Source organism: Tympanuchus pallidicinctus, unplaced genomic scaffold (assembly GCF_026119805.1).
Source record: "Tympanuchus pallidicinctus isolate F22 unplaced genomic scaffold, pur_lepc_1.0 scaffold4, whole genome shotgun sequence".
In the NCBI taxonomy this organism is placed as follows: domain Eukaryota; kingdom Metazoa; phylum Chordata; class Aves; order Galliformes; family Phasianidae; genus Tympanuchus; species Tympanuchus pallidicinctus.
The window spans coordinates 47,325,799-47,352,898 of NW_026294758.1; the positions used below are offsets into that span (position 1 = coordinate 47,325,799).

Sequence of the window (27,100 nt, forward strand, 5' to 3'; positions counted from 1 at the left end):
GCTCAGAAAGCGTTTGTTAAGGTCTATATGCTTTATTCATGCAAGAAGAAATCTTCAGAGATCCATAGATGAGTTTTCTGGTTTGATCAGAAGCCAGATACAGAATTTTGTACACATTCACGAAAAGCATTAAGATATGCAAAAATCCTATTTTGTTGATCAGTGGTAATAGTGGACTTAACACAGATGAATCCTACATATGGATGAGTAACATTTCTTTTTTAAAATAGCTCTATTAATTTATCTTTTTGCAAAATCTGCCTATCATCTAGCTCTATCTTCCACTTGTACTTAATCCCTTGTTTCTTGACTTGACCCGTGCTGAAATTATTCTGAACATCAGCTTTGCCTCTATGAAACTGTTCAAAAATTGACTTGCTTTACAGCAACCAGAAGCAATTCTTGTGAGGCTGCAAATCAAGTTTTGCTCAGAATTTGAGAATCATTCACAAACCGTGATTCTATCCAAGTCAAGTGCACCACTTGAACGAGGTTGAACACACATTAGGTATTGAATCAGAAAGAAGTACTTTAATGTTGTGTTGTGAAGTAACATTACAAATTCTGTGACATTTCTCTAAAAATGGTTTGGAAAACAATATACGCTCTACATGACATATCAAAATATTTGAGTATCTGCAACATAGAAAACACGATGACAAGAAGTGAACAGACACAACACTTTAGAACTGAGAAAGGCCAGAGTCAAATTAATAACTCACTCTAAGTGTAATTAAAGGTAAAATTTTTAGTAGACATTCTAATTGTAGACTTCCTGATGGCAGGCCTTGTGATGTAAGTCTTGTTTTAAGGAACTGTGAATCTACAGAATGACTGAGAAATCCTAAAAAGCAAAATATACATTTCTCTCTCTCCTTCCCCAGTCCAAACCCTACAAAAACTGAATACAGGATGATTTGATATATAGTTCTAAGCTTAGAAATACCTTCTCAGTGTTTCTAGGATTCACATTTCCACTGGGAAATGGAGCAAGATGCCACTTTTGATTAATTCCTTCAAAGGTCTTTGAAGAGCAGACAGACAGAAACGTCAGTAGGTGGAGATGACTTTTTCACAGCTGAGAGAGAAGTTTTTCAGCAGAAAGGTGTGTTTGTAGGCACTCAGCTCTTAAGAGTCCCTGGCAGATGGTTCCTGCACAAAACATGAACATGCAAGAATGTGGCTTTTATATGGTACCAAAGAACTCAAGGGAGAAGAAGAAAGAACACAGAACTGACAGTGTTTGTCAGCACAAGCTGTTTGTTTCTTCTTTTTTTTTTTCCTTTCAGTTGTGAGGAATGGTATCATTCTGAAGTAATACACTTAGCTGCAGAGAATTGTGTATGCAACAGTAAAGCATCCTATTATTCACGCTTGGACTGAAGGTGGTGCTAATGTAAATATGTCTATTTCCATCATCTTCCGAGCTGAGATATCTGAAGTACATCTTTGCAGATGACAATCAGGCTGACAGTTTTTTTCTTTCATCATTGTTCTGGTGAAATAAATATGCAGATTACCTATTTAAGTGATGTGCTAAAGAGTACTTAAGCTTTGTCTCTCAACTTGAAGTTATAGAGGATATATAAGAAGGCTGTGATCAATCTATTGTCTTCATTATTTTAGAAAAGAAATTCATGAATATGATGAAAGAAAAGAGTGCACATGCTATAAATAAATGTGAGAACCACTCATGTAAGTTGAAGAATTATTACAGGAAGAATTTACAACACATGCCTGAACTGCAATTTACTTCCTATGAGCTCTGTCATGACTACTGTGTTGTTCTTTTTTCCTCGTGTTTTGAATAAGCATTTCAAAGAAACTTCTCTCAAGATTCTCTAACTTGCCATCTTAACATTCAACTCTGGCTGAGTGACTGTAGTTCTGCTTTATTTCTCCCACATTGTAGGCCACAGACCAAACCTTTAATATTCAAGTGAACAATTTCAGCAGACTCTATGAGTGACAAACACTGTAAAATCAGCTCTGCTGAATGTTTAGTAGGCAACTAGAACATAAATTGTCTTCTGACATTATCCATATCCTGATGCCTTTCCCAGCAACCCAATTTCTACGTTTTTCTCCAAAGTATCAAAAAGCCCAGGGAGGCTGATTATCACATATACATTCATCTTTCATAGATTATATGCTGTACGGCCGACTGAATTTCTCAGACATTCAGGGGCCCAAATTCTTGAGATTTTCTTTTGTGTGTGCCTTCTTTTTGGGAAAACGGAATTATACCTTCCAGCCTTTCACATAATCAAACTTTAAAATGTATCATTTCAACAAAAGCCAAAACTTTCAAGCCATTACATGATTGCAAGTGCAGAAACCATTGGAAAGCACTGCTGGAAAAACAACACATTACAAATTTTAAAAGCCAATCAATCAGTCATTGAAGATTTCTTTATTGTTCCATGGAAAGAGAAAAATTTTTACTTTAATGCAGAGGAGTGTTCAATCTATGGCTATGAAAAGCAGAAATACGCATAGGATGCTTCTTTATTTCACTGTGCTAGTTACATGCTCAGTTCTTTTGGTTTGAAACCTTCTAATACCTTTTTCGCTCTTTAGTTTCTAAAACAACCAAGAAAGACATTTTTATGAGCATCTGGCATGCAGAATCATGTGACAACAGATGGTGCTTGAAAGCAGCTTTGAGCAGTTAGATCAGCACTCAGAAGACTGCAAAGGTGCAGGATTGACCATACCAACTTCAGAGTGTTATTTGTCTGCTCAGGCGTGGGAAACATGGTAAGACTCCTATTTGTTTTGCTGAACGCTAACGTGCAGCATTCCGCACAGGACAGGGTTTATAAGGTATCTATGCATGACTGTAAGACCAGTAAATGACTGTAAGAGCAATACAACATCACTTATCCAAGGCCTGACCCAGTTGAGATCACAAGCAATGAGAACTACATAGCTTTGCTATTATTTTTCTTATAGCTATCTTCTTTAAAAGGAAAAATGACACTCCAGAGCAACTGCTCTATCGCAGCCAATGAACACTGTTTCTTTGCCATCTCTTTTAATCATAATAAGTTTTGGAGTTATGATCCTTATGAACCAGAGGCATTATGAATCGTCTTCTTATGAATCCTTCAGAACCAGGGGCATCAGCTTCTTTCAGCAGTTTCCAGCCAAAACAAATTTCACTAAACATCACAAAGATTACTAGCTGTACCACAGATGGTTCCTTTCAGCCCAGAAGACATAACTTTATTTTTGTTTTGGAGTACACTCCAAGAGTTGCTCACTTCTGAGAAGAAACTTATCATCTAACCTCAACCCAACTAGCAATTACTGAAAGCGTCAGAAGGACAAGATGACAGCTCAAAGCCACTTTTGAGGCCACTGATTTACCATGTTCAGTTTGTTTAGCTGGTTATTTAGTTTGCACAGCCAGTATGTGATTTCTCTTCTATTTCAGAAGTTGTGTAGCTATTTGTTAAATGTATCCCTGTGAATCACGAACCCTACATTAATATCTTTATAGCTATTAATCCAAACAGGGGCAGGACAAAAACAGAGAACATTTTCTGCACGTCTCTCCATTTCTTCTTCACACTGCAAGATGCTAGGGCTGACACCACAGGACACCAGCTGACAGCAGTTGACTTTGGGGGATGTGGCCCAGCCAATTCTATAACACTGATAATATAAAGGCACAGGCCTTATTTAAGCATATGTTAAGTATCTTCTCTATTATTTAGGACCAATCTCAAAAGCAGAGACCTAGCAGAATGTGATCAGCAATGAGGAAGATTTTTGTTTAAGGAAATCAAACTTAGTAACTCCAAAAACCTTTGTTATAAGGGCCAGTGTTACACAAAATAGCATTTTCTTCCTCTTTTGTTATTTTTATTTCAACAATTGCAAAAGCAGATGGGGAAATGTGTGGAGCTCTTTATTCATCATTGTTCAAAAGCCAAGTTTCCTTTGTAGGACTGCTGTCTTGAAAAAAGTCAATTTAAAATCTGTAAATTAAATTATTCAGAGTGATAATGATAAATATCTGAAACTAGGGCAGTATTCTCTTAAAATTCTGTTTTATTCACCTTCCTTTTTTCAGAGTTTTACAAATACTAGCAGATCAAAATCAGTACATAGTAATACCTGAAAAATTTGGATAAATCTAACTATAGAATTACAGAACATCCCAGGTTGGAAGAAACCCACAGGATTACGGAGTCCAACATCTGGCTCCACACAAGGCCAACCTGATTTTCTGGTAACAGATATTTTGTAGCAGCTAGAATGAGCAGAATGAGCAAAGGGTGATGGTTCCCTAAGTTTCAATTTTAATTGGCAAAGTTAACTGCATTCATATAGAAGCTTAATTTATTACATCTGCTTTTATCAGGCTTCACAACAGAAGTTTTTTCTGTATTTAGCCTTGTTTGTGAATGATTGTGTAAGGTTGGCTAACAGCAGTGTGCTATAAACACTTCTGATAAGTGTGATACTATACATTTAGAGTTGAAGATCATTATAAATTCTTCAAGCATAATTCTAGAATTACAGACATTTAAAAATGAAAGCATTCTTACTAGATGTATTTCCTGACTGCAATAAAAATACAATCTAATGTTATGTTTTTACATGGAAGGGATAGATTTTGCTCTGCTACAAATAAGTAACAAGCCTGAGGGAAGTCAAAAGTGCTGTCAGGCCAAAAAAGAGCATTAGAAAAGGATTTAAGGATAAATTCCTTTATTTAAATGTGGAAGGAAAGCCAAATATTTTTAGATCAGTCTTAACTAAGGATTTTTCCAATTTTCATTCAAAAAAAAAAAAATAATTTGTACAATCAAAAAGATTCGAAGACTTAGTTCTGCAGCTGTGATTTTATTTTCACTTGAAACACAATAATTATTCTACTATGCTGAACTACACTTGTGTTTTAAAATACACATTTCTCAGTCTTAGTAGGGTTGATTACAGCTTTGTTGTGACTTTCTTCTGCGACATGAGCCCACCGAGTGTAATGCCAGCTAGCTCACAGATCTCCATCTAACACTGCGGAGGTCAGGCTCCCTGGTGACTGCTAGTGCTTAATTTAACTACTTTGCCTCTCCTCATTTTAATATCAAATCATGGCCTTTACCCTCAAATACGAGACTACTATTCACTTTAATACTGTGAAGGAAATGAAAGCATGCCTCTTCTAATTGTTTTATTACTGATTTCACATCTGTGGCCAAACAGTTTCCTGGTACAATAAACATAATATTAAAATGTAACAGAGGAGTAATTGGAAAAAGATCAAATTCATGTTGCAGGGGAAACAGCAGGAGAAGGCTGAAAGACTGCATTTAGTTGACCCCTGGAAAGTTCTCAGCTCCTTCTGTGAAGTCAGGACCAGTGCAGACTTACCACACAGGCTGCAAATTACAGCTTCATGAGCCTCCCTTCTTCCTGGCCTCGGAGGCCTCTGCCACTCTTCCATGCTATGAAAAATGGAAAGACTCATGTGAACCCCATTGTTTACCTAATTCAGACACACTGAGATCTTGTTGGCCATACTAAGACTTCTCCTACCTCTCTTCTCATTTCTTCACTGTTTCAGTTGTTCCAATCAATCTCTTCTTTACTGTATGAGAAAGAAAAAGAGCAACTCATAAATAAAACTATTATGTATGGGAAACAAATCATATCCTTATTTGAGGGATATTAAAATGACAATATTCCTAATATTACCTGATTTTGCTTTGTCTACCTCTCTTTTGGTCATAATTTGGCATTTTATATGGCATAAAAAAGCCTCCTGTGAAAGAACAGGCATCCACTGCTACTTCAGTAGCAATAACCATAGCAGGTTTTTTTTCAGTGACTCAAAGAAGTCTGATTCATTTTGTGAGAGCTACTGGCATTTGAGCTGATTAGGAATAGGCAGTGGCTGCAAAGTAGCCTATTGGGCTACAAGTTTGGCTCAGCTGATGACCCATTCCCTTTACACATCACAACTGATAATGGATGACATAAATCAGATGCTGAGATAATCACTTAAATCCTAATAAGCTGTAGTAGGGCTTCCTCCAACTTAAATTTATGTGGTCTTTTAGTATATATAAAAAAAAACTTTGTTTTTTTTCTGTTCTGAACTGTCTCACTGCATTCCTAAAGCCTACATAAATGCTACCACTAGCCTCAACCCTCAAGCAATTTATATGATCGTCTAAAGACAAATAGCTAAATGCTTTCTTATTTCCACCTTGGTTTGAATTGAAGGTCATTTCATTATTATAATGCACAAAGTTTGCACCTAGACTTTTTCTACTACATTCTAGATTTTAGCCTCCATTTGTTAGCTAGTTAGTTTGTTTAAACCCTAATGAGAAACACTGGTATGCTCATTTTAGAATGCCATGGGCAACATTATTTTTTTGTTGTTTGTTTGTTTTTGTTTTGTTTTGTTTTGTTTTTCTGTCAAATGTCCACTCACTCCCATTACTCTCAGTAGGATTGAAGTCAATTGGATGGACAAGTTAAAACTATCCCAACTCCAGTTACAACATTAGCTCAGCAACATTAATTCTAGCCTCATAGGATGGCTTGGGTTGCAAGAGATTTAATAATCACTTACTTAGAACCCCCTGCTAGGATTGCCACCCACTAGGTTACCAGTACTGGCTGTCATTCTATTTATGGGGAAAAACAGGAGGTATAAACATGGACACTGTCAAATACTCTTACAGGTTAAAAAATGTGAGGAACAGAAGAGACACTGGAAAATGTACGCTGTGAATCTAGTTCAAAAGCAGAAGTTGTGTAAGTGGGATACAGAAACACAAAAAAGACTGGAACAGTAAAAGAGGCAAGACCACAAAAATGTTGCAAAAGGCCAATGGCGTTAAAGAGAATGCAAAAGCAGAGCCTTATCTTGAAATGACTGGAAATTAATACAAATGTCTTTGAATAACAATAGGAAATACTTTACATGTATTTAAATGCTGAAATTTGGCCTTTAAAAGTTACATTACTTTTGGGATCATATGGCTCACAGACAATATCTGCAAAAGTACACTGAAATTTCAAAGCATAGCCTTTGTGTGGAAGCAGACTAGTTATTTTCACTTGGCTAGGCTAGTTGAAATCAGCACCAGTGCTGCAATTGGACTTGGTTTTGAAAGCATTTTCCAACCTAAATGATTCTCTGACTCTATGAAATCCATCATAATAAAAACTAGCGTTCAAAAGAAGTCATCTGTTTCTTTCATCTCACATCTCTGCAGTTTGTGACATTCTGCTACTCATGTGAAAGAGGAGATATTAATGTTAAATTAATATTCTCCTATTGCAGCTACATTCTGGCTGGTTAACGTATCAAGAAAAATATGACGATGCACTCTCATGTTGCTAACTGTTTCTTCCTACATTAGCTTTTCAAAGGTAAAAAAAGGATAAAGATTTGCTAGCAGCACCAAGAGTAATTAAGTTTCCTACCTTGTGTTTCTGGAAGTCTCATACACCCTCTGCCACTAGTTATTTTCACTTTACTAAACTGGTGCTTTTCTTTTTTTTTACATCGGCTCCCATGAATGCTGCTACGAGGGTAAAAAGAAGTCTGGTGTGCTACACAAACATAGCTGGAGCGTCACGGCTACTGGCCTCTTGCCAAACAGAAAGGAGCAGGACTCAGTTTCTCCTAGTTTATCTTGGTGAGGAGAAGAATGGAAGCTGTATATCAGATTTCCAAAGCTGACAGTCACTATCAATTTACATCTTTAACGGGTTCCCTACTCTGATATTTGACAGACAGGTGCTTATCCTGGATACTGTGGCAGTATTATTTTGTCCAATATAAAACAGATATTGAATATTTTTCTTCTACGCTTCTGGTGACAGACCTCCTTTGTCCTTAGGGATTGTTTTCCTTGGTGAAAGCAGTACATGCTATGGAAGTTTCATTCTGAAGGCTTGACAATTTTATGTTTATTTTGCTTTGGACTGATATAAGAACTCCAGTTTTCTCATATTTGAAGATCCACTTGTAAATGTCAGAACAGCTTTATTAGAAGTCTCATGGGGAGGCTCTGTGACACTTCTGAGCTGGCTCCCTTGTTCTCCCTTTATTGTTTCAACAACTAGAAATTACAATATGACTGCTGGGTAGCAGACACTTCTGTACAGATTTATTCACACAAACATACCTTAGAATATTCAGGCTGACATATTATGTATTCAAAACTTCTGTACATCTTGGATCTTAGACACTGCAAGGTAGATTTAGTTGAGCAGTGGAGGATGCTAAAAGAACAGTACCTTCCCTAAACTAGTATACAGCTGATCCCACACTGACCAGCCCTAGAGTAGCTTCCAGACATTTTCCTCTGGTTGTATTTATTTATTATTGCTCTTAATGCTGCTCAGCCTCTGCCTTGCTACCACTCATGCTTTGGATGCCCTTGTCAAGATATTTTCAAAGGAAGTGTAAACATGTGCCAATAAGGCCGGGGAGCACTGGAGAAATTCAGTGCCTGGTAGGCTACCTTCTATAATGGGCAACTGCACTTGTTCTGACCCCAAAGCACTTGCTTCCTCCTGAAGCAGAAAAAGAAGCAAGCAAACGCTAGAACCTCAGACTCTGCCTTAAACTCTTTTATCCTTAGGAGAAGCAATTTCTAGGCTCTTCTTTTAGTAAAAGAACCAGAACTTCTACACTGCTTATACAAAACTGTGAAGGCTAGTTTTTCCTTACGTCTAATTTAGTTCTTTCCCCATCTCCATACCACTTATGAGATTTCCAGAGTTCACCCTGCATCTTTATATTGTCTGTACACATAGAGTCCTTGTCTAATAAAAAAGGTATCATATTATGTAGTCAATTTTCAGGTAGGGTTGTACAGTAATTATTAGTATAACGTGAAATTTTATTTGGTGTGCAGTGAAAAAATAATACTTTGAAATTAACGATAGTGCTAAGTAAACTAAGCCTGGAGACTTAATCAAGAGGGCCAACACCAGTGATATTACTTTTTATATTTTTATTAAATCTACTTGAACCTTGACAAGGAAAATGCAATATAAATTGAGTGAAGAATCCAATAGAATAACAGTGATTTTGCATCATCTATTAAAATAGTAAATGTAAAAAAAATTATTTTCAGCTGAAAGTAGCTGAAGAGGAATAATCCTGAGATCTCTAAGGAACTGACACACAGACCTCTCCAAAAGAAAGGGAAAAAATGCAAACTAATTGCAATGAAAACATTTTATGAAAACTTGTAAAGTTTCTATTGCTGTAAACACAAAACTATATTTTTAAGAAAACACATACCAACATTAACATGTATTTTTTACAGTACTTATGTTCAAGAATCCTATACCTAAATATTTAATAGAATCATAGAATCATAGAATCACAAGGTTGGAAATGACCTATAAGATCATCTAGTCCAACCATCTCCTCATCACCATTGCCACCACAAGCACTAAACCACATCACGCAGCACGTCATCCAGACGCCTGTTGAACACTGCCAGGGACGGCGACTCCACCACCTCCCTGGGCAGCCATTCCAGTGCCTGACCACTCTCTGAGAGAAAAAGTTCTTCCTTATGTCTAATCTAAATCTCCTCTGATACAACTTGTGGCCATTGCCCCATGTCCTGCTCGTTGCCTGGGAGAAGAGGCCAAATCCCTCTCCACCACAACCTCCCTTCAGGAAGTTGTACGGTGCAATGAGGTCTCCCCTGAGCCTCCTCTTCTCCAGACTGAACAATCCCAGCTCCCTCAGCATCTCACAAGACTTGTGCTCCAGACCCCTCACCAGTTTCGTTGCCCTTCTCTGGACACGTTCCAGGGCCTCAATGTCTATCTTGTAGTCTTTCCATTAACTACTCTCTCAACTATTAAGAAAGTATATAAACCTTTATACGAAAGCTGTTCGAAAGTGCTCTCCTTGCTCTGAGGGTTTGCAAACAAACAGAGAAGTACATACAATCATAAGTATATGTCCTAAAAATCAAACAGAGTTTGATCTTTTATGAATATAAATGACAATAGAATTAGCTTTGATGCTTATTCTTTTGAAATTCCCTAGCAAAGAACAGATTGAAAAAATATTACATTTGTAAAGTTATGCTTAGAATTCCAGAAATGCCATGATTAAACTTTCATTTGAAACACAGAGCTGTCTCTGTAGTTCACTCAGTGTGTTGCAGTCTTTACATACAAAATGTGTGGCTGAGGATGCTGGGACGTCCCATGCCTAATCTTAAAACCACCATAAAGCCTTCCTTTGCTGTACATCTCAACAGCAAGATGCAAAGAGGCATCCTGCAAAGAGAGGTAACACATAGCAAAGTGGTACCACACAACAAAAGAGGCAAGGTGTAACAAGATACATTTCGTAAAGTTGTGTTATGTGTAAGAAATATTTTATGATATGATAGTTTATTCTTTTGTGATCTTTGAATTTCTACGTGCTGCAATATTGTCTGCTAATATGTTTAATATTGATAAACATCAGATATGCAGCTGCTAAGACATCTTATCTCCTAATAGTTTTTTTTTAGGCATTAATTTAGGAAATATTATTTCCTTCCTCTTACTGTCCTCTTCAATCTTACTTGCAGAAATGTACATTCACGATGCTCCTTCTACCCTTTCCCACAGTTCTGCTCTCAGGGACCCAAAGAATGACTATTACCAGGGGGAATCATTCAAGAGCCTTGTGGCTCTGATGGTCCGCACTACGGATTTATCAGGAGAAAAAGTTTGAGTGCACAACACATGCACAGGCTACACCCAGAGAGTTGTATGTGTTTCAGCCTTCAAATGGGACTTCAAGTCCATCCCACACCAACTAAATCTTCCTGTAAGTTGTATGGATATTCTCCAATATACAAGTCAGGAACACAGCTTTAGTTATGTTTTCAGTTAAATTCCTTCTCTTCCAAATTGTGAATCAATGCAGGCAATTTTAAGAGCTTTTAGAACGCATGCTAAAATTGCTTATTGTCTCTCCGCAGCTACTAAACATCAACTTGCACATGGTACTCTTTGAATGGGCACAGAGATAGTGAAAGTGCCTGATCTCTGATAGTACAAAGCTCAGGGCAAAATTCTGACAAGAAATATTTGCTTTAAAGAAATATAAAGTTGTGTGATACTTATCAAGTTACAGAAGTCAAATATTCCTATTGTAGTTCAGAATATGAGGATGAAGATTTCTTCAAATGGCTGTGTGGTTCCAGATAAAATCCTTACACGCGATGCTTCTGTTCTCCTATTGTCAAAAACAGTATTTATTCTCCTTTCCATGATAAAGATGTATTTGAAGAGACACTGATGCTGGCAATGAGCAATACGCACAATCTAGATTTTACGGTTCTCTCTATATCTTGCCAAAAATAAAAGACAAAAAAACGCTACAGTTACTTAAAATAATTATAATTCATTATACATGCATTTAATTATGATAATTTTAATCTAAATTTTCATCTAAAACCTTGAACAAAATTCAGAAATTCAACTCATATTTTTCTTAAAAGTGTTGAAAAGTAAGACTGCCATTTCTACTTACATTGCTTTTAATACCTTGTGATATATAGACCAAGTTCTGAAGTGCAATAGGATTTCTACAGTTCAGAACAGATTAAGAAAATACCTCAGCTGGCACATAGCAGTTAATGCTAAGCAAAAAGGAACAGGACCTGAAATTTATGTTTTCATTTAGAAAACAGCTCAATTAATATAGTATAATATAAACATATTATATATGTGTGTGTATATATATATATACATAATATTATTATATAATATATATTAATATATATATATTATATTACATTATATTATTATATATGATATATTATATATTCTATATATAATATATAGAATATAATATATATATATAAATATATATTATATATTATATAAAAATTTTATGGGAATTATCTGCTAAACTACCACGCTTAGGGTTATAATTTATTTTTTCATTTGTCTGTGCTTGATATCATGAATTGATAAGTGCAAGCATCCTGTTACTCTTCAGAAAGCAGAAACGTGGTTAATACTGCAAAAAAAACTCTTTCCAACAATACATAGTTTATTCATAATCGTATTAACATGAGCATCAATCACTAGTTTATAATCTTCATCTATTTCAACCATTTTCATAAATCATTAGTTCAGAAGGTTTTTTTCAGTTATTTCTTCTAAGCAAAGAATAAAATTACATTCTAATAAGAAGACTACAATTAATATTGTATATCTTCATCTAAAAAAATATTCCTCCATGAGTAATCAAATGCTTAAACATAATTCTAAGCACATTATTTCCTTATTTGAGTAATTCTGTTATTTCAAGTAATTCCTAAGCATAATGAATCGAAAAGCCTTTAAATTACCTTTTTAAAAATGAAATCTTTTTTTTTTACTTGTTCCATAAAATCTTCAAGATTCAAATGTTCAAAGTTAACTTTTATATTTCAGAGGCATCTTTTTGATAAGTCTCATTTGAAAAGAAAAAAAAAAAAAAAAGTGACCACCAGAAACTAGTAACGTTTAAATTTTTCACATCTCTCAATTTTTGAAAAAAAGCTCTTCTTTGTACTCTTCAACAAGTGTTGCATTAGATTCTAGGAAAATATTTTTTATTACAACATACAAATTTGCAAGGGTGCTTAACAGATTGTAACATAAAATTATACAAACTTGTAAAAAAACCACAGTGGTACTGTGAGATGGGAGCATTTGCAATAGGGGTAGTCTTGCATTTCATGCATCACATGCTTTGAGCAAACTCAGATAGTGCTTGGGAAAACAAGTAAACCAAAAACAAACAAAAAGGATGACCCTGAAGAACCATTCCAAAATGTCCTACTGACTCTTCATTCTAATAGCTGTCTAAGCCACATTTCTTACACTTCTCTCCTCAAGTTCTGGCCTTTGCCTTAACTAACAGACATGGTGCCCAAATGTGTCAAGGGCCTGCTATGTTGCCACCTCATGCTCTTGCCTGGTCCCACCAACGGTCCTGTTGCTAGCAGCCTGGTCGGGGTTCTCTGCACACCTCAGATGCTCCCATGCTGCTAGGGATCTTTTGCTTCTGAGCTTTAATATGTAACAGGTTTTGAGTTTGAGTAAATTCAAAAATACTCAAATGAGTATTTGAGTAAATAAATTAAGAAAGGAATGATAATACACAAAAGAGGGGCTGAATATGTTTTCTCTAGGCTCATTGCAATGGAAGAAAACAGTGCCATGCAAAGCTGAACACACTTATGCCAAAAGCAGGCCACAAGGCCCTTGATCATATACTGCATCTTCCACTGCACAGTTTTTTCCCCTTAAAACTATGTGTTTGGCAAATTGAATCCAAATTAAAAGCATTAAAACACAAAACACAGGCTACTGCTTGCAAATGGTAGATCTACCAAAAGATCCTATACTACTCTAGTCCAGTGTCACAATGAAGTATTCCCATTTGGATTCAACAAAAAATATGAATCTTTGTAAACAAGCAGATGATTTGATTTATAACTGTATGCTGAATACAAATGAAGATCTACTAGGTGTATGTTCTTCAGAGTGGACAGTTACATTAGACATTCCCCAAAAATGTAAAAAATATGTGTTCATGATGTAGATGATAATACAGTTTTCACAAAGTCTGCTGTGCGTTGCATTCCCAAAACAACATTTATTTTCTATTTCAGCTACCTGGTTTTGTTGTTGCTGTTTTTCTAGAAAGGGCAATGCTCACTTGGTCATCACAGTAGTTACTAAGCCCAGCCACAGTCTGGTAAAGATAAGTACAAACAGTGACCCCACAGGATGCCAGATTGAAGAAAGTAATGATTCCTAACCAGCTACAGGTGAACAATTAATTCCTTTATTCTTTGTCGCTGTCTGGAGTAGATTGAATTAATCAGAACAGATCAAGGGGATAATTCCATACAACCCTCACACTCTTTTGCCATGACCTTTTTGTTCATAATGGAGAAAATTTAAAGCCTGATGTGAAGCCAGGCAGCTGGGCACCTTCTATGATGTCTGTACAAAACAGTGCTTAGAAGCAGGAGGCTCTGGCACTGCCACATCTATAAGGTCACATGTAGCAATCTCATTCTGACTTTAGAAGTATGGAGCAAAATTATTTTAATAGGAATTGTTTAAATGACTAACCCCAGAATCAGGGCTGGATATTTTAGGCATTTTCACATACAAAAATGGATTCTCAGTGGCTAGAGTAATCTCAAATTTCACCTTGCAATGAAAAAAAAAACACCTGTATTTGTTTGTTTACAATATACTGTAGTTTAACATACACCTACTCAGTATTTTCACATTTGTTATATCAGATAGTGAAGAATAGTGACTGCTTTGCTTACTGGACTGTTATTACTCGAGAGATGGAAAAAACTGCATTGGGGATTTATCTTAATGTCATTATAAAAATCATTATTGATACTTCTGTGTTTGATGGACTGGTCCACAGGAACTTAATGTAACCAAACTGTAACGGACATTAAAAACTGATTAATGTGTCAGGTTTCCCAATTAAGAATATGACTGCTATAGCATTTTCTCTCATACAAGCAGTGCATGATTAAGGCAAATCTCTTATTTTCTGCATTTGTTGTGCTTTTATTCTCTTCACAGCACAGTTTTGGTGCACGAAAATTTCACTCTCTTCTTCAATTCACCTTTCCAATACAAGCAAACTGGAAGTTGCATTTCTTGATTGTGCACATTATGTTGCTAATACAGAAGTAAGGGCCTAAACACAGCTAGAGGGCTGCATCTCTGTTAAATCTTCCCTTTAGTGTGTAGCAAGTACAGAGGTACTTGCAGAAAGATTTAAAAATGTAGAGTGTATGACACTTCTCACACTGCTTCTCACACACATAAAGCCAGCTGTCACCAGTTTTATGTTTGCTTTTCACTGTAAGCCTCCACTTCTTGCCATCTTGTTTCCTCCTCATCTCTGCAAATGATAGTACTGTCAATGTCTCCTGTCTCAGAATTGTCAATAGGGTGCCTTATGGGAAAAACAAAACAAAACAGGGATCCCAGGAAAGCACATTTCTTGTAAAACTGTGTGGAGAAAGTATTAGCAAGCCTGACAGTCACCTACTGGTGGTCTCATTAATTTCTGATGAGAGGATAGAAGCTAGGGTACAGTGGAAAAGACACAAACTCATCTTTGTCAGAACTGAGCGTTTCCAGAGCAGTATCACAGTAGTGTCCAAATTACACAGGACTTGAGAAGCCACAAGGTAGATATACCCACTGATTTTCTGGCCAGAGAGGCAGTACGGCCAACAGCTTTCACCCTCAGGGTCAAACATCCAGGCTGTGCTGGCAGTCCAGAAGCAACAAAGAACTCACCATTCCTCAGCTATCTGGTACAGACTGACACAGATATTAGTCCCAAACAAATGGCAAGGATTCCATAGATGAAGAAAAATCAGCATTAAAAAGGAAATACTGTTCACATGAACAAGGAACTGAGATTATGGACCAGGCTAATCTCACCTAATCCTATAAAAATCCAATATATTAACAGACATTCAGAGAACTCCTATTACACATGCTGGATCCATCTAGAGCGCCAAGACAAGAGGGTATCATGAGGGAAACAAAATGCTCAGTGGTGAGTGACTTGTTATGGCCTTAAGAAAGCATAATATAGGTGTTTAATAGTATTTACTTATCAGTAATAATAACCAATTTAGCTAAGCAGAACCATGTTCTTGTCTGCGTACTTACATGGGTAATCAAAGAAACATGACAAGCAGCCAAGACAGCATAGCCTACACATCTGCACCTAAACTGCCTAATTCTTTATAACATCTAAACTATCTTCTTCATCTTCTCCCCATGGTGAGTATTCACAAGAACAAAAAAGACAAGACAACAACTAGACTTTAGAGAATGCAAAATTGCTTTTTTTTTTTCATACAGCATTTACTATACAGCATTTATTCTTACAGCATGGCTCTTCTTGATAAATGATGGCATGAATGCACGAGTTTTATGGGAGACTTGACAAATTCTTGGAAAAAATTCTCTGAAGATGACAATAAAAACAGATTATGAAGGTTTTAGACAATCCCTGGGACACAGAGTAGTAAAGACCTAGTGAAATACATGTATGTGCTTGTTTTTGCATTTATTTAAGCATGCACTTCTGTGAACTGGGAAGATGCATCCTTGGTCTGAAACAGTTTGTATGCTCTTACCTACTTTAGTATTTTGACTTGCCTTTATATTATTTCATAAGATAAATACATAATTGTTCTGCATGGTATGGCTGAGAGGAATGTGTTGTGGTACTTCTTAGATATGCTGCAAATGACAGAATATATCTGAAAAACATTTGGAAATGTAAAAAACAATATGAAATCGATTTAACAAAAAAATGGACTTTGTTGTATGAAATATCAGATGAACTAATTATGACTCTGTAAGAAATGGTCAAGCTCTGTATTCTTTGAATCAAATCCGAGTGGCTTGGGTTGGAAGGAACCTTAAAGACCATCTAGTTCCAAACCCTTGCTGCAGGCAGGGTTGTCACTCATTAGATCAGGCTCTCATGACCCCATTCAACTTGGCCCTGAGCATCTCCAGAAATGAGGCAACCACAGCTGCAGCCTGTGCCAGTTCTTTATCATCCTGAGTGAAAACTTTCCTCCTATTACCTAATCTAAATCTCTACTTTTTTAGTTTAAAACCACTACAAGTCCTATGAGGAGTCACTGGCCCAGGATAGTGTTGGTACAGGCTGCGAGAACAAGCTGCTGGCTTGCATTAAGCTTTTCATTCACTAGGACATCCAAGTCCAGGGCTTCTCTTCTGGGTTGCTCTTAATGAATTCTTCTCTCAGAAAATGGAAGGGATAGGAATGTAATTCTGATGAAGATCAAAAAGTGATTTCATTAAAATTTATAATCAGAAAAAAAAAAAAATGATAGGAGTAGCATCTTCTCCGTTATCTTTCTCTATATAAGAGATTTCACTATAAATTCCTTGGTACAGAAACAATTATTTGTAGAAGTGTTCAGTCTGAAAGCAAAAAAAGCAAGTACAAGAAATGTCTGTCTACTCTTGCTTTAATTCAGTGTTGAAAAATGTTAATTATTTTGATTATTACTTGTCCATGTGCAAAGCCATAATCTTTTTTTTTTTTTTTGAGAGATGCAGTGTATTTTGCATCTAACCACAAATTACAAAGTTTTTAGCAATACTTTTAATGAAAAGATTTTTTTTTCCATATTTTAATTTGAAAGGTTGATTAATATTATCACTATTTACCATAGCCATATGACGTGATTTAATGCTCTGTTGATTATCTAGAAATATGTAACTGTTGCTAAGAAAAAATGACATTTCTTCAAATACTAAGATGAGATGTGTATTTTGATAAAGACCAAAAATTCAAATTCTGAAGTTTGAAAAAAAAATATATATGTATTCACAATGTTTTGAAGCAGGACTTCAGTTTCTGTTAGGCTCTGATTGATTAGTGCAGACAGCTCTGCAAACAAATTTCATAGATGAAAGGATCAAAACATTGAAGTGATTCAACAATTTCCCACTAACAAAAGAAGCCATGACCCTCCTTCTGACATAGCAAGTGATTATGTATTTAGAGACTGAGATGTTAATAGAGATTTAAATATTCTGCAAACACATTAATTCAAGGGTGGCAACAAATGTATATATGTGTATCACATTTATGCCAAGGTCTGACTGGGCTTGATACCATTTTTCAACGAGGACAGAAATATAAAGTTCCATGATTTAAGAATGCAAACTAATAGCCAAGAGATTTTATCCTTCAACTTTATGACAGGTCATCCTGTTCATCTTGCAAAGCAAATATGCTTGCAAGCAACAACTTGACATAAGAGAAAGGACAGTATAATACTAAGTATTAAAATCCTTGAAATAAAAACTCTCTTTACCAGCATGGATCAGATGAAATTTGGTTAGGCATTTCCACAGAATTAGTCATATCCTTCTGGCAACATTTTCTTTTTTTTTTTTTTTTTCTGAAATCACTCACTGTCCCCTCCTTCATATTGTTCACAAGAAAATGAGAAATCAATGAAAGCACAAATCCTCCAAGCTTTCAGTGCATTATCACCTAAATAAAGCAACTTTTATTTACTGGATAGATAGGGTAACAGATGTCTACTGAAATACAGCTTGCCTTCAAATGAACAATGTAAGACAACACTATCCATTTTTGTTACTTTTTACGATTTTATCTCAGTGTTTCTGATTGGCAAGGCTACTGTCGCAAAGTGAAGGTAAGCTCTTCAAGCATTCAAGATTCTACAGCTGAATAACCAAATAGAGTAGTTACTGCTACTGCATTTCAGATTAGTTTCATCTGTAAAACTACACCATTCTACTATTCAGGATTGTTCTGTTGTAAATGTAATGCTGTGTTGATTCAGGTTTGATTTTTACACACTTTCATATTTCCCAGTAATTTTTTGTAGGCAATTGTTAGAGCCATGATGGTTACATTGGGCTTTAAAAATCACAGTACACCTATTCACGGGATGAAAATACTTCTGTTTAGTACTTAAGGGCAATTTCAGTCTCTAGGGACAGCTGTAATGGAGTAGTACCAGGGTTTGTGAGGCAAATACGAGGAAGTTCTAGGGACTGATGTGAGAAGTAAGAATTGTCGAGCTGTGTATAGATAATGGCAAGATAAAGGGACGTGGAAGGGTGCATAGAACTCAATTAGGTGCTTTCTATGGCAAGCACTGTCAGCAATAGACTGCAGGAGCTATGCAAAGACAATTCACAGACACTTCACAGGCTAGCAAAGAGCTGCAGGCTGGGATGCACCAGGGCTACAAAGGAACACTGCGCTACCCACTGGGTGTGCTGGAACTGTATACGGCCACAAAACAGCCTCAATCCCCATCTCTCCTGTTCCCTAAACACACATCCCAACGCAGCACAGGCGCGGGTTGGTGGCAGGGTGGATTCTCAACCGCGCTGTTCTTCACTCACGGCCGCCACAACCCCACCGGCTGCTCACAGCTCAAGGCTGTGACAGAAACGAGGCGGCTGGAGGACGAGAGAGGACGCCCCAGGGAATCGACCCCACCGCGGGCCGACTCCTCGCCAGAGACGCCCGACTGAGGCCGCGCCGGATGGCCGCAACTCGGCGGGCTCGGCCCGCGCCATCCCCTCCGCCTCAAGATGGCGGCAGACGGGCAGCTCCCCCACCGTTAGCGGGGGCTTTTTTTTTTTATTTCCGATGAAGGCGCGGGGTGCCGCGATAGGCGGCCGCAGGGGGAGGCGAGCAGCCGCCGCCGGGCGTAACTTCCCTCCCGCTCCTCCGCCAGCGGCGGCCCCTCGACCGACAGCGGGCGCGGCACGACCCCCGCGGCGGGCAGCGCGCCGGGGCCGGGCTCCAACGCCCGCCCGCCGGATGTGGCGTCAGGCGGCCCCCGCGCGGCCACGCCTCGGGCCCGGGTCCGGTATCGCCACAGCCTTACCGGCCCGCGCGCTCCGCCGCCGGCACCGCGTGTATCGCGCGGGCGGTCCTGGCGCGACGGATGAGCGGGGGCGCGGCGGACGACGCCCGGCCCGCCGGAGGGAGCAGGTAGCGCTCGGCCCCGGGCCGTCAGTCAGGGCAGGCCCCGCCTCTTCCGGGCCTCTCCGACTGGGCCGCCGCCTCCTCCTCCCTCGCTCGCTCTCCCTTTTGTGAGTTATAGCAACCGTTGCCTTGTGAATCAAGCGCCATAGTCACCGTAGTCCTGGCGACTGTTACCCATCAACAACAACCGCTCCTCTCCTGCTCCTCCTCCTCCTCCTGCTGCTCCTCACCCCCATCCTCACCCCCTTCCTCATCGTCACCCACAACAACAACAACAACAACAACAGCCGCCTCCAGCAGCAGCGACAGCCGGAGCAGCACCGCAGCCCGCCTCAGCCCAGGTGAGTGCTCTCGCCGGGCGCACGCCGGCCCTCCCTCCGCTCTCCTTCCCCCGGCTTCTGCGTCCCCCCACCTCGCGGCATCCGGGCCGGAGACGCTCCGTCGCGCCGCGGCGTGTGACGGAGGGGCGGCGGGGGAGCGCGGATCGCTCGCCCGGCCCCGCAGCCTTCTCCGTTGCCGTCCCTCTCGCCCGGCCCCGCCGCCTCGGCGTGGGAGCGCGCGGCGGGGGGCGGCGGGATGGGGGTGTCCGCGGGGCCGAGGGAAGCGCGCGGTGGGGCCGGCTGAGCGGGGAGCAGGGGCTCGGCCGTGCGGGGACGAAGGCGCTGCTGGGACCTGCGGGACAATCGCGTGGATGCGATGGGTACGCGTCTTCCGTCGTCTCCTGTTCAAGCGGAGGGGGGGGATGTGGGGACGAGGGAATTTTGGGAGACGAGACTTCGGGCACAAGCTAAGATTGTGTTCTTTAAATAATAATAATTATTATTATGCAAAAAACAACAGCCACAACAAAAAAGAATACAACATCTTGGGGGTGGAGGTGGGAGGAAAGAAGCAGCGGAGATGGATCCCATTGCACAGCGCAGAGCGAGGGGCCTTGTTCTGGTCCGTGTGGCTGCCGGAGGTGCAGGTGTTTGCCAACTTCCATAGGCTCCAGTGAGACTCCTGTATATGCGATCGGTCACTCTCTGTGTTTTTTCAGCCAAACCTTTCTTTTTCTTTCTTTCTTTTTCTTTTCTTTTCTTTTCTTTTCTTTCTTTTTTTTTTTTTTCTTTTTCTTTTTTTTCTTTTTTTCTTTTTTCCCCCTTTCATTTATCCATAATTAATGTCCTTTCTTATTTTAGGATAAACTGCATTTTCTTTGTACTGTGTTTTCCTGTTTATTCGGTACCCCCACCCATACACATAGTTGCGGGTTTCTTTTTTTTTTTCTTCTTGCAATCCTTCTAGGAATTATTACTATATTGCTGTTATTACATTTTTATGTTGCCAGTTTAGTATGGTGTAGTGTGCATGTAGATGGAGTAAATGCACATTATGTACATGGGAGAGGATCCTTACGAGTTTTCTTAAACTCTCCACAATCAAAGAAATCTGAGACGTTTCACTGTCACTGCAAGTTTGTGTGCTAAGAAGCAGAGGGAAGAAATTAAAAATGTCTTTGTGATTTGTGATTTTTTGTTACTGCAGCTGCATTTCAAGAGGATGCTTGGGAAAGAAAGGAAGAGGCACCTTTTTACCTCACAAGAGGTTGAAGTAAAAATTATGTTATCAATGATGATATTTTTTCTTTTCTTCTTCTTTTTTTTTTTTTTTAATCCAAAATACCAGTGGTTTTTTTTTGTTTGTTTGTTTTTTATTTGGTTGGTTGATTGGTTAGCTTTTTTTTTTTTTTTAGTTGTTAAGATCTAAAGACTTGCATTGCTGTATTGTTGGAGGTAGAAAATTATACTTTGTTTACTTTTTTTTTTTTTTTTTTTAAGTTCTTTGGGATAAAGTATGCTTCTGGCATCTTTTTTGGTGATTAAAATTATCATTTAACATCTCTATATCCAGTTGTGCTCTCTTCCTTGACATGCCAAATCACCTTTCGGTGTGGCAGACTTTTTTTCTTTTTTGTAGTGGTGACTTACTTATTTCCTTTATTTAATTAAATCGTTAAGGGAAAACATAATAAAAAAAATTCTTTATTATTAATTTATTATTAAAAATCCTACACCTTTTCTATTTGAATACCTTTAGCGGAACTCTGTTTATAAGTTTTTTCTTTGCCAACAAGGATATGTTGTTTTATCTCATAATGGACCTACCAATGAATGTGACAGGTCATTTTTTCCAGATGGTCATCAACTGTGATACATCTTTCATTTATATCAATGTTTCTTAAGGCAAGGCAGATTGTGGGATTTTTTTGTGTTTTTTTTGTTTCGGTTTGTTTTGGTTTTTTTTTGGTGTTTTTTTTTTTTTTTTCAGAAAGAAAGTATGTGAATGAAAATAATTCTATTTTGGGTAATTACCAAAGACGTCTATGTTGTCATCATTTTATTCAAGATGAAGCCGTCAAGTGCTGATTTTGCGCGTACTGCTACAAAATAACTTTGAGAGATATTAAGAACATTCAGAGTGAGTAACAATTCAGTTATATGTATATGGAGTCAGAAGGTTATTTTACTACATCAGTTATATGGCAGATTTAAATCTTAATTTCATTGTTATTACATTATGTATGTGATTCATCAGTCACTAAACCATTCGATGCATTTACTTGATGTTGAAAAAGCTGGTGTCAGCTCTACACCATGCCTCTCCTGAGTAGCCTTCTTTCAACAGGACAGAGCCCTGTCCAGGATGCCTTTCTTCCTGGATGTTGAGGTCTGTCCTTGAAGGACAAGCATCCAGACCTGTGGTCGCAAAGGAAACACACAGACTGAGAGAGTTTTATAAGTTTTTTTTGTTTTTGTTTTTTTTCTGTACAGAAGTGTTTTAAAAGTCATGTTAAAGTATGTAATTTTATCTAAAACCGAAGACTTCTTCTAATATTACTTAGCTGTATTTTGTTAAGCCTGCTGTTTGAAAAACTGTAATAAATCAACCATGATCAACTCAATTAATATTAGGGACCTGAAAGGGAAAACTGTTGAGCCTTTATTCTTTCTGAAATATTTTAGTGGTCACAGATGATATCTGCTTTATGCATTTGATTCCCTAATGCCCTCAGCTGTCAAAATAGTTGGTGTTTGTGATGCTAACCAGCATTTGAAAATGAAGTGGCTTGTGATTTTATTTTTTTATTTTTATTTTTTTTAACATTCATTTTCATGACTTACACTGTGTAACTGTCTGTGTAACATTGTTTTAAATTGTTTCAGCATACTCTAATGAGTCTTCGTGGATCATAGGCTTCGATGTGCTTTAGCTAGCTTACATTGTACTATGGAGGAGCCCTTCAATGATGCAGTGAAAATAAATGAAATGGGAATTAAAGGTACAATGTTGTTACGAAGTTTGAAGTCAGGGTGCTTTATTTCATAATTAGGTTCAGCTTTGTTAGCTCTATCCAATTTCATGTTTCCACCTGGTGCGGTAGTTGTGTGGTAGTTTGTTAATCACAGAACTGTATACAGAAATAAATGTTACTGTTTAATATAGTTTATAAAACTTTCCATTGAGAAGGAAGATTTTTTTCATTTCTTTTTACTTGAAACATAACAAAGTATCTACAAAGCAATGGTCTTATAGTATTGCTGTTCTTTTGGTGTTCTAGCTAGTATTTCTGGTTCTGGTCTTCATGCTTTACTTTGACCTCTTTCCTTCTTAGAACATTCCATACTCTTTAAAAACTTGCCAGCTATTATGTAAAATACTCTCACTTTCAGAAGCTCATTTGTTTACTTCTTACAATTATTTAAAATTGAAGTGATGTGTTGTGAATGCATCACAAATACAGAATGAAAACTTCAAATGATACTGTAGTGTTCTTGTAGATGAAGTTGTGTTCTTAAAACAAGCTTGTTACCATATAAATATGTTAGAGCAAACAAAGTATTATTTTTATACATTTTATTTATGAAATTTATTTTTAAAACTAAGGGTGAGAAATGACAAATTAATGAAGCTTTTGATCAATATAAACTAATATTGAAGATAATGCTTTTCTGTTAGCCGCAAGTTTGATATTATTATTTTTGTATTTCTGGTAAAGGTGTTTTTACTTCTCTTTGCTTACAGGGTAGCACCTGTATATTTATATTTTGGAAGTTTAAGTAGCAGCGTACATACACTGATTTTTAGCTAAATCTGGTTTGGTAGGGACAGATGGCTAGTTTAAACAGGTGTTACTTTCATTCCTTGTGCATTGTGTTGAGACTTCCAGAGGTTCACAAAAGAGCTGCCTAAAGCAGGTGGTGTTTTCTGCTTTTGTGATTAGCAAGATTTACTTTGCTAGGAAATTATTTTCCCAGTCACTGGACATGTTTTAATAGTTAACATATAGTATCAGAGTTTCAAGCATTCAACATACAGCACAATAGTGTGATACTTTTGAAAATTATTTTATCATCAGATTTTTAAAGGGGATGTGACTTTGAATATGAGATTTTTTGTTTCATGACTATATGAACAAATAGTTATTGTCCTGCTTGCAAGACAAAGAGCAGAAATATAGCTCGTTGTAACACTTTGTTTCACTAAAAACTTATTTTTACCTTTGTATCATTTAAGATTTATTAGGTTTTATTTTTCAGTAAAAATGACATATTAAGAATACAGAATTAGTTTCAAACTTTTTTGGTCTTAACACTTTTGTCACAAAAGTAATTTTGCCAGCCTTTTTTTTTTATTCTGTAACATTTGTAATTCTATTACAATTGGTTTTAATAAACTAGATTCTTTCTTTTCTAACACTTCTTGGTCAGGTGATTTTTTTTATTATTATTATTTTTTATTTTTAACTTGGAGCTCCTTGTTTTTTCTTTGTTTACTAACCGTGTGTTTTCTGTAACAATGACTAGCTTTTATTAAGTTATTTTACTTGTAGTAGATGCACCAGAGGGTGCTATGCTATTTGAAATATAAAAAGAAAAAAAATAAATAGGAGTTTTTTGGCATTGAAATACAGTGATACTTCATAGGAATTTAAATAAAACTTACTGGTTTTTTTCTTACATGTTTCTAGGCATTGTAGTATTGCAAGCTCTTCATACAATTATTTTGGTTTGAAGGACAAAGATCAATGAATCATAAAACGTCTTCGGTTAGAAGGGACGTTAAGATCATCTGGTTCCAACCACCTGCTATGGGCAGGGCTGCCACCCACCAGCTCAGGCTGCCCACAGCCCCATCCAACCTTGCCTTGAATGCTTCTGGAGATCATGCAGGATGACTTGTGCTGGTGCCTCACCACCCTCTGAGTAAACAATGCTTGCCTAACATCTAACCTATACCTTCCCTCTTCTAGTTTAAAATCATTCCCTCTTGTTCTGTCTGTATGAAACCATATAGAAAGTTGGTCTCCCTCTTGCTCGTAAGCTCCATTCAAGAACTGAAAGGCTACAGTCAGGTTTCCCCAGAGCCTTCTCTTCTCCAAGCTAAACAACCCTGACTGCCTCAACATTTCTTCATAGGAGAGGTTCTCCAGCTCTCTGATCATCTTTGTAGCCCTCCTCTTAACCTGCTCCAGAAACTCATGTTTTGCACTGTAGACCTCAGGCCTGTGTGCGATACTCCAGATGGGGCCTCACAAGGACAAACAATGGTGTTCAGTCACCTCCTTCTCACTGCTGGCCACTGCTCTTTTTATTCAGCCCAGGCATTCTGGGCTGCAAACGCACACACAGTTGGCTTGTGCTAATCTTTTCATCCTCCAGGATCCTCCAAAGGCCTTTTTCATCGGACTGCTCTCAAGGAGTTCTTCTAGCCGGCATATGTAGCTGGGATTGCCCCAGTCGAAGTGCAGTGCCTTGCCTTTCTCAAGTAGGTCTTGATGTCTAGGTCCCTCTGGATGGCAACTGTTCCTTCTGTTGTGTCTACTGTAACACTCAGGCTAGTGTCCTCTGCAAACTTACTGAGAATATGCTCAATCTCATTGTGTAAATCATTAATAAAAACATTGAAGAACACCAGTCCCAAGACAGAGCCATTAGGGAATACCACTCATGGCTGGCCTCTGCCTGGAAATAGGTCCACAGACCACAATTCTCCAGTTACAATCACCCAAACAATTCTTTATCCACTGAATAGTCCACCATTCTAATCTGTATTTCTGCAATTTAGAGATAATGTGCTAGGCCATGCCAAATGCCTTGCTCAGGTCCAGGTAGATTTCATAATTTGACCTTCCTTTGTCCATTGTTCCTGTCATTCCCTCATGTGTCACCAGCCTGGTCTGCCACAATCCGCCCTTGGTGAAGCTGTGCTTATTGTTTCAGAATACATTGTCTTGAGTGTACTTTAAAGAGCATATCTTCCAAAAAGATGAGTACCACGATCTTCCCAGGCACAGGAGTGAGGATTGTTGGCCTGTAGATCCCTTGCTTTTCCTTTCTCCCTTTATTAAAAATGGGAATGATGTTTCCCTTTTTCCAGTTACTGGGAGCTTCACCTGATAGTCACAACTTGTCAAATATGAATGAGAGTGGCTTGGCAACCACATCAGCAACATTCCCTAAGCAGCTAGAACTGTGCTTTCCTGAAGTTCAGGGTCCTGACTTGCTCTTTGCCAGTCCCATATTTCTCAGGGTCTTGAACTCAACAAGGGTGTGGTCACAATGCCCCAGTCAGTCTCCAATCTCAGACTGTTTAGTTATCTCCTCTGCAGTGGTGAGCACCAGGTTTGGTTGCTTTTTTTATGGTACCTGGATGAGGAAGTTTTCCTGAATTGACTCGAGTCTTCTGGGTAGTTTGTAGCTAAGTTTCTTTCCCAGCGTACACCTGGGTGGTTGAAATCCCCTGTCAGGATGAAACACTGAGAATGTGTTGCTTCGTGTAGCTGAAGAAAGAAGGCCTTATCAACAGCTCCCCTTGATCTGGCAGCCACCAAATGTCCTCTATTGGTCTGGTCCCTAATTTTAACCTATAAGTTCTCAACCTGATTGTGCCTGTTTCTCAGAGATGCCTATTTACCATCTATCCATTTCTTAACAGAGGGCAACTCCTGCTACTCCTTCCCTGTCAGTATCTTCTAAAAAAAGCTCATAGCCCTTGAGTGTAGGGAACCAGCTGTACTGTCTGTCCTACCATGTTTCTGTGATAGCAAGCAGGTTGCAGTTTTCTAATAGCAATGCAGTTTCCATTTTCTCCAGTTTATTTCCCAAGGTGAGTGCATTGTTGTAGAGGCACTTCAGCTGGGCTTTCAGGTGTGATGACTTCTTGACAAAGCTCTCCTGAATTCCTCTGGGACAAATCTGAGGACTTTCTCTCACTGATTCCTAAAGGGACAATGTTGTTTGTTTGTTTGTTTTTGTTGTGGTTTTTTTTTTTTTTTTCTTTAAATTAATGTGTTGCTTTGTGTAGTTTTTTTTGTTCTTACTGAAACTTTGTATGGATAAAATAGGCATTACAACGTCTGAACTGTAGAAGGGATAGAAGTGCTAATTGATTAGAGTTACTAATTCTAGAATAGAAGAACAATAAAAAAAAATAGTATGCTTATAAGAATCACTGCTTTTGATTTCA

At 38.1% G+C, this 27,100-nt stretch overlaps 1 protein-coding gene and 1 long non-coding RNA gene across 7 annotated transcripts in view; one reads left to right on the plus strand and one right to left on the minus strand.

The window, feature by feature from the left end:
- Nucleotides 1–511: 511 nt before the first annotated feature.
- On the minus strand, nucleotides 512–19,606 carry LOC128089473 (uncharacterized). Of its 2 annotated transcripts, none has more exons than XR_008210521.1 (4): nucleotides 19,491–19,606; nucleotides 5,551–5,602; nucleotides 5,386–5,459; nucleotides 512–1,152 (listed from the first exon to the last, which is right to left on the minus strand). It is a non-coding gene; the product is annotated as an uncharacterized LOC128089473 (long non-coding RNA). The 2 variants fall into 2 exon arrangements; XR_008210522.1 differs by lacking the exon at nucleotides 512–1,152 and adding an exon at nucleotides 2,451–2,583.
- Nucleotides 19,607–19,666: 60 nt separating this feature from the next.
- Nucleotides 19,667–27,100, plus strand: part of RFX3 (regulatory factor X3) — a 124,671-nt gene continuing 117,237 nt past the window's right edge. For 2 of the 5 annotated variants that reach the window (XM_052700936.1, XM_052700940.1), the window contains exons 1-2: nucleotides 20,432–22,051; nucleotides 22,798–22,913. In XM_052700936.1, coding sequence (XP_052556896.1) covers nucleotides 22,862–22,913 — 52 coding nt within the window. In that variant the 5' untranslated portion in view covers nucleotides 20,432–22,051; nucleotides 22,798–22,861. Of the gene's footprint in view, nucleotides 19,933–20,178; nucleotides 20,292–20,431; nucleotides 22,052–22,606; nucleotides 22,914–27,100 lie in introns of those variants that run through there. The other 3 variants (XM_052700939.1, XM_052700938.1, XM_052700937.1) reach the window with 3 other exon arrangements.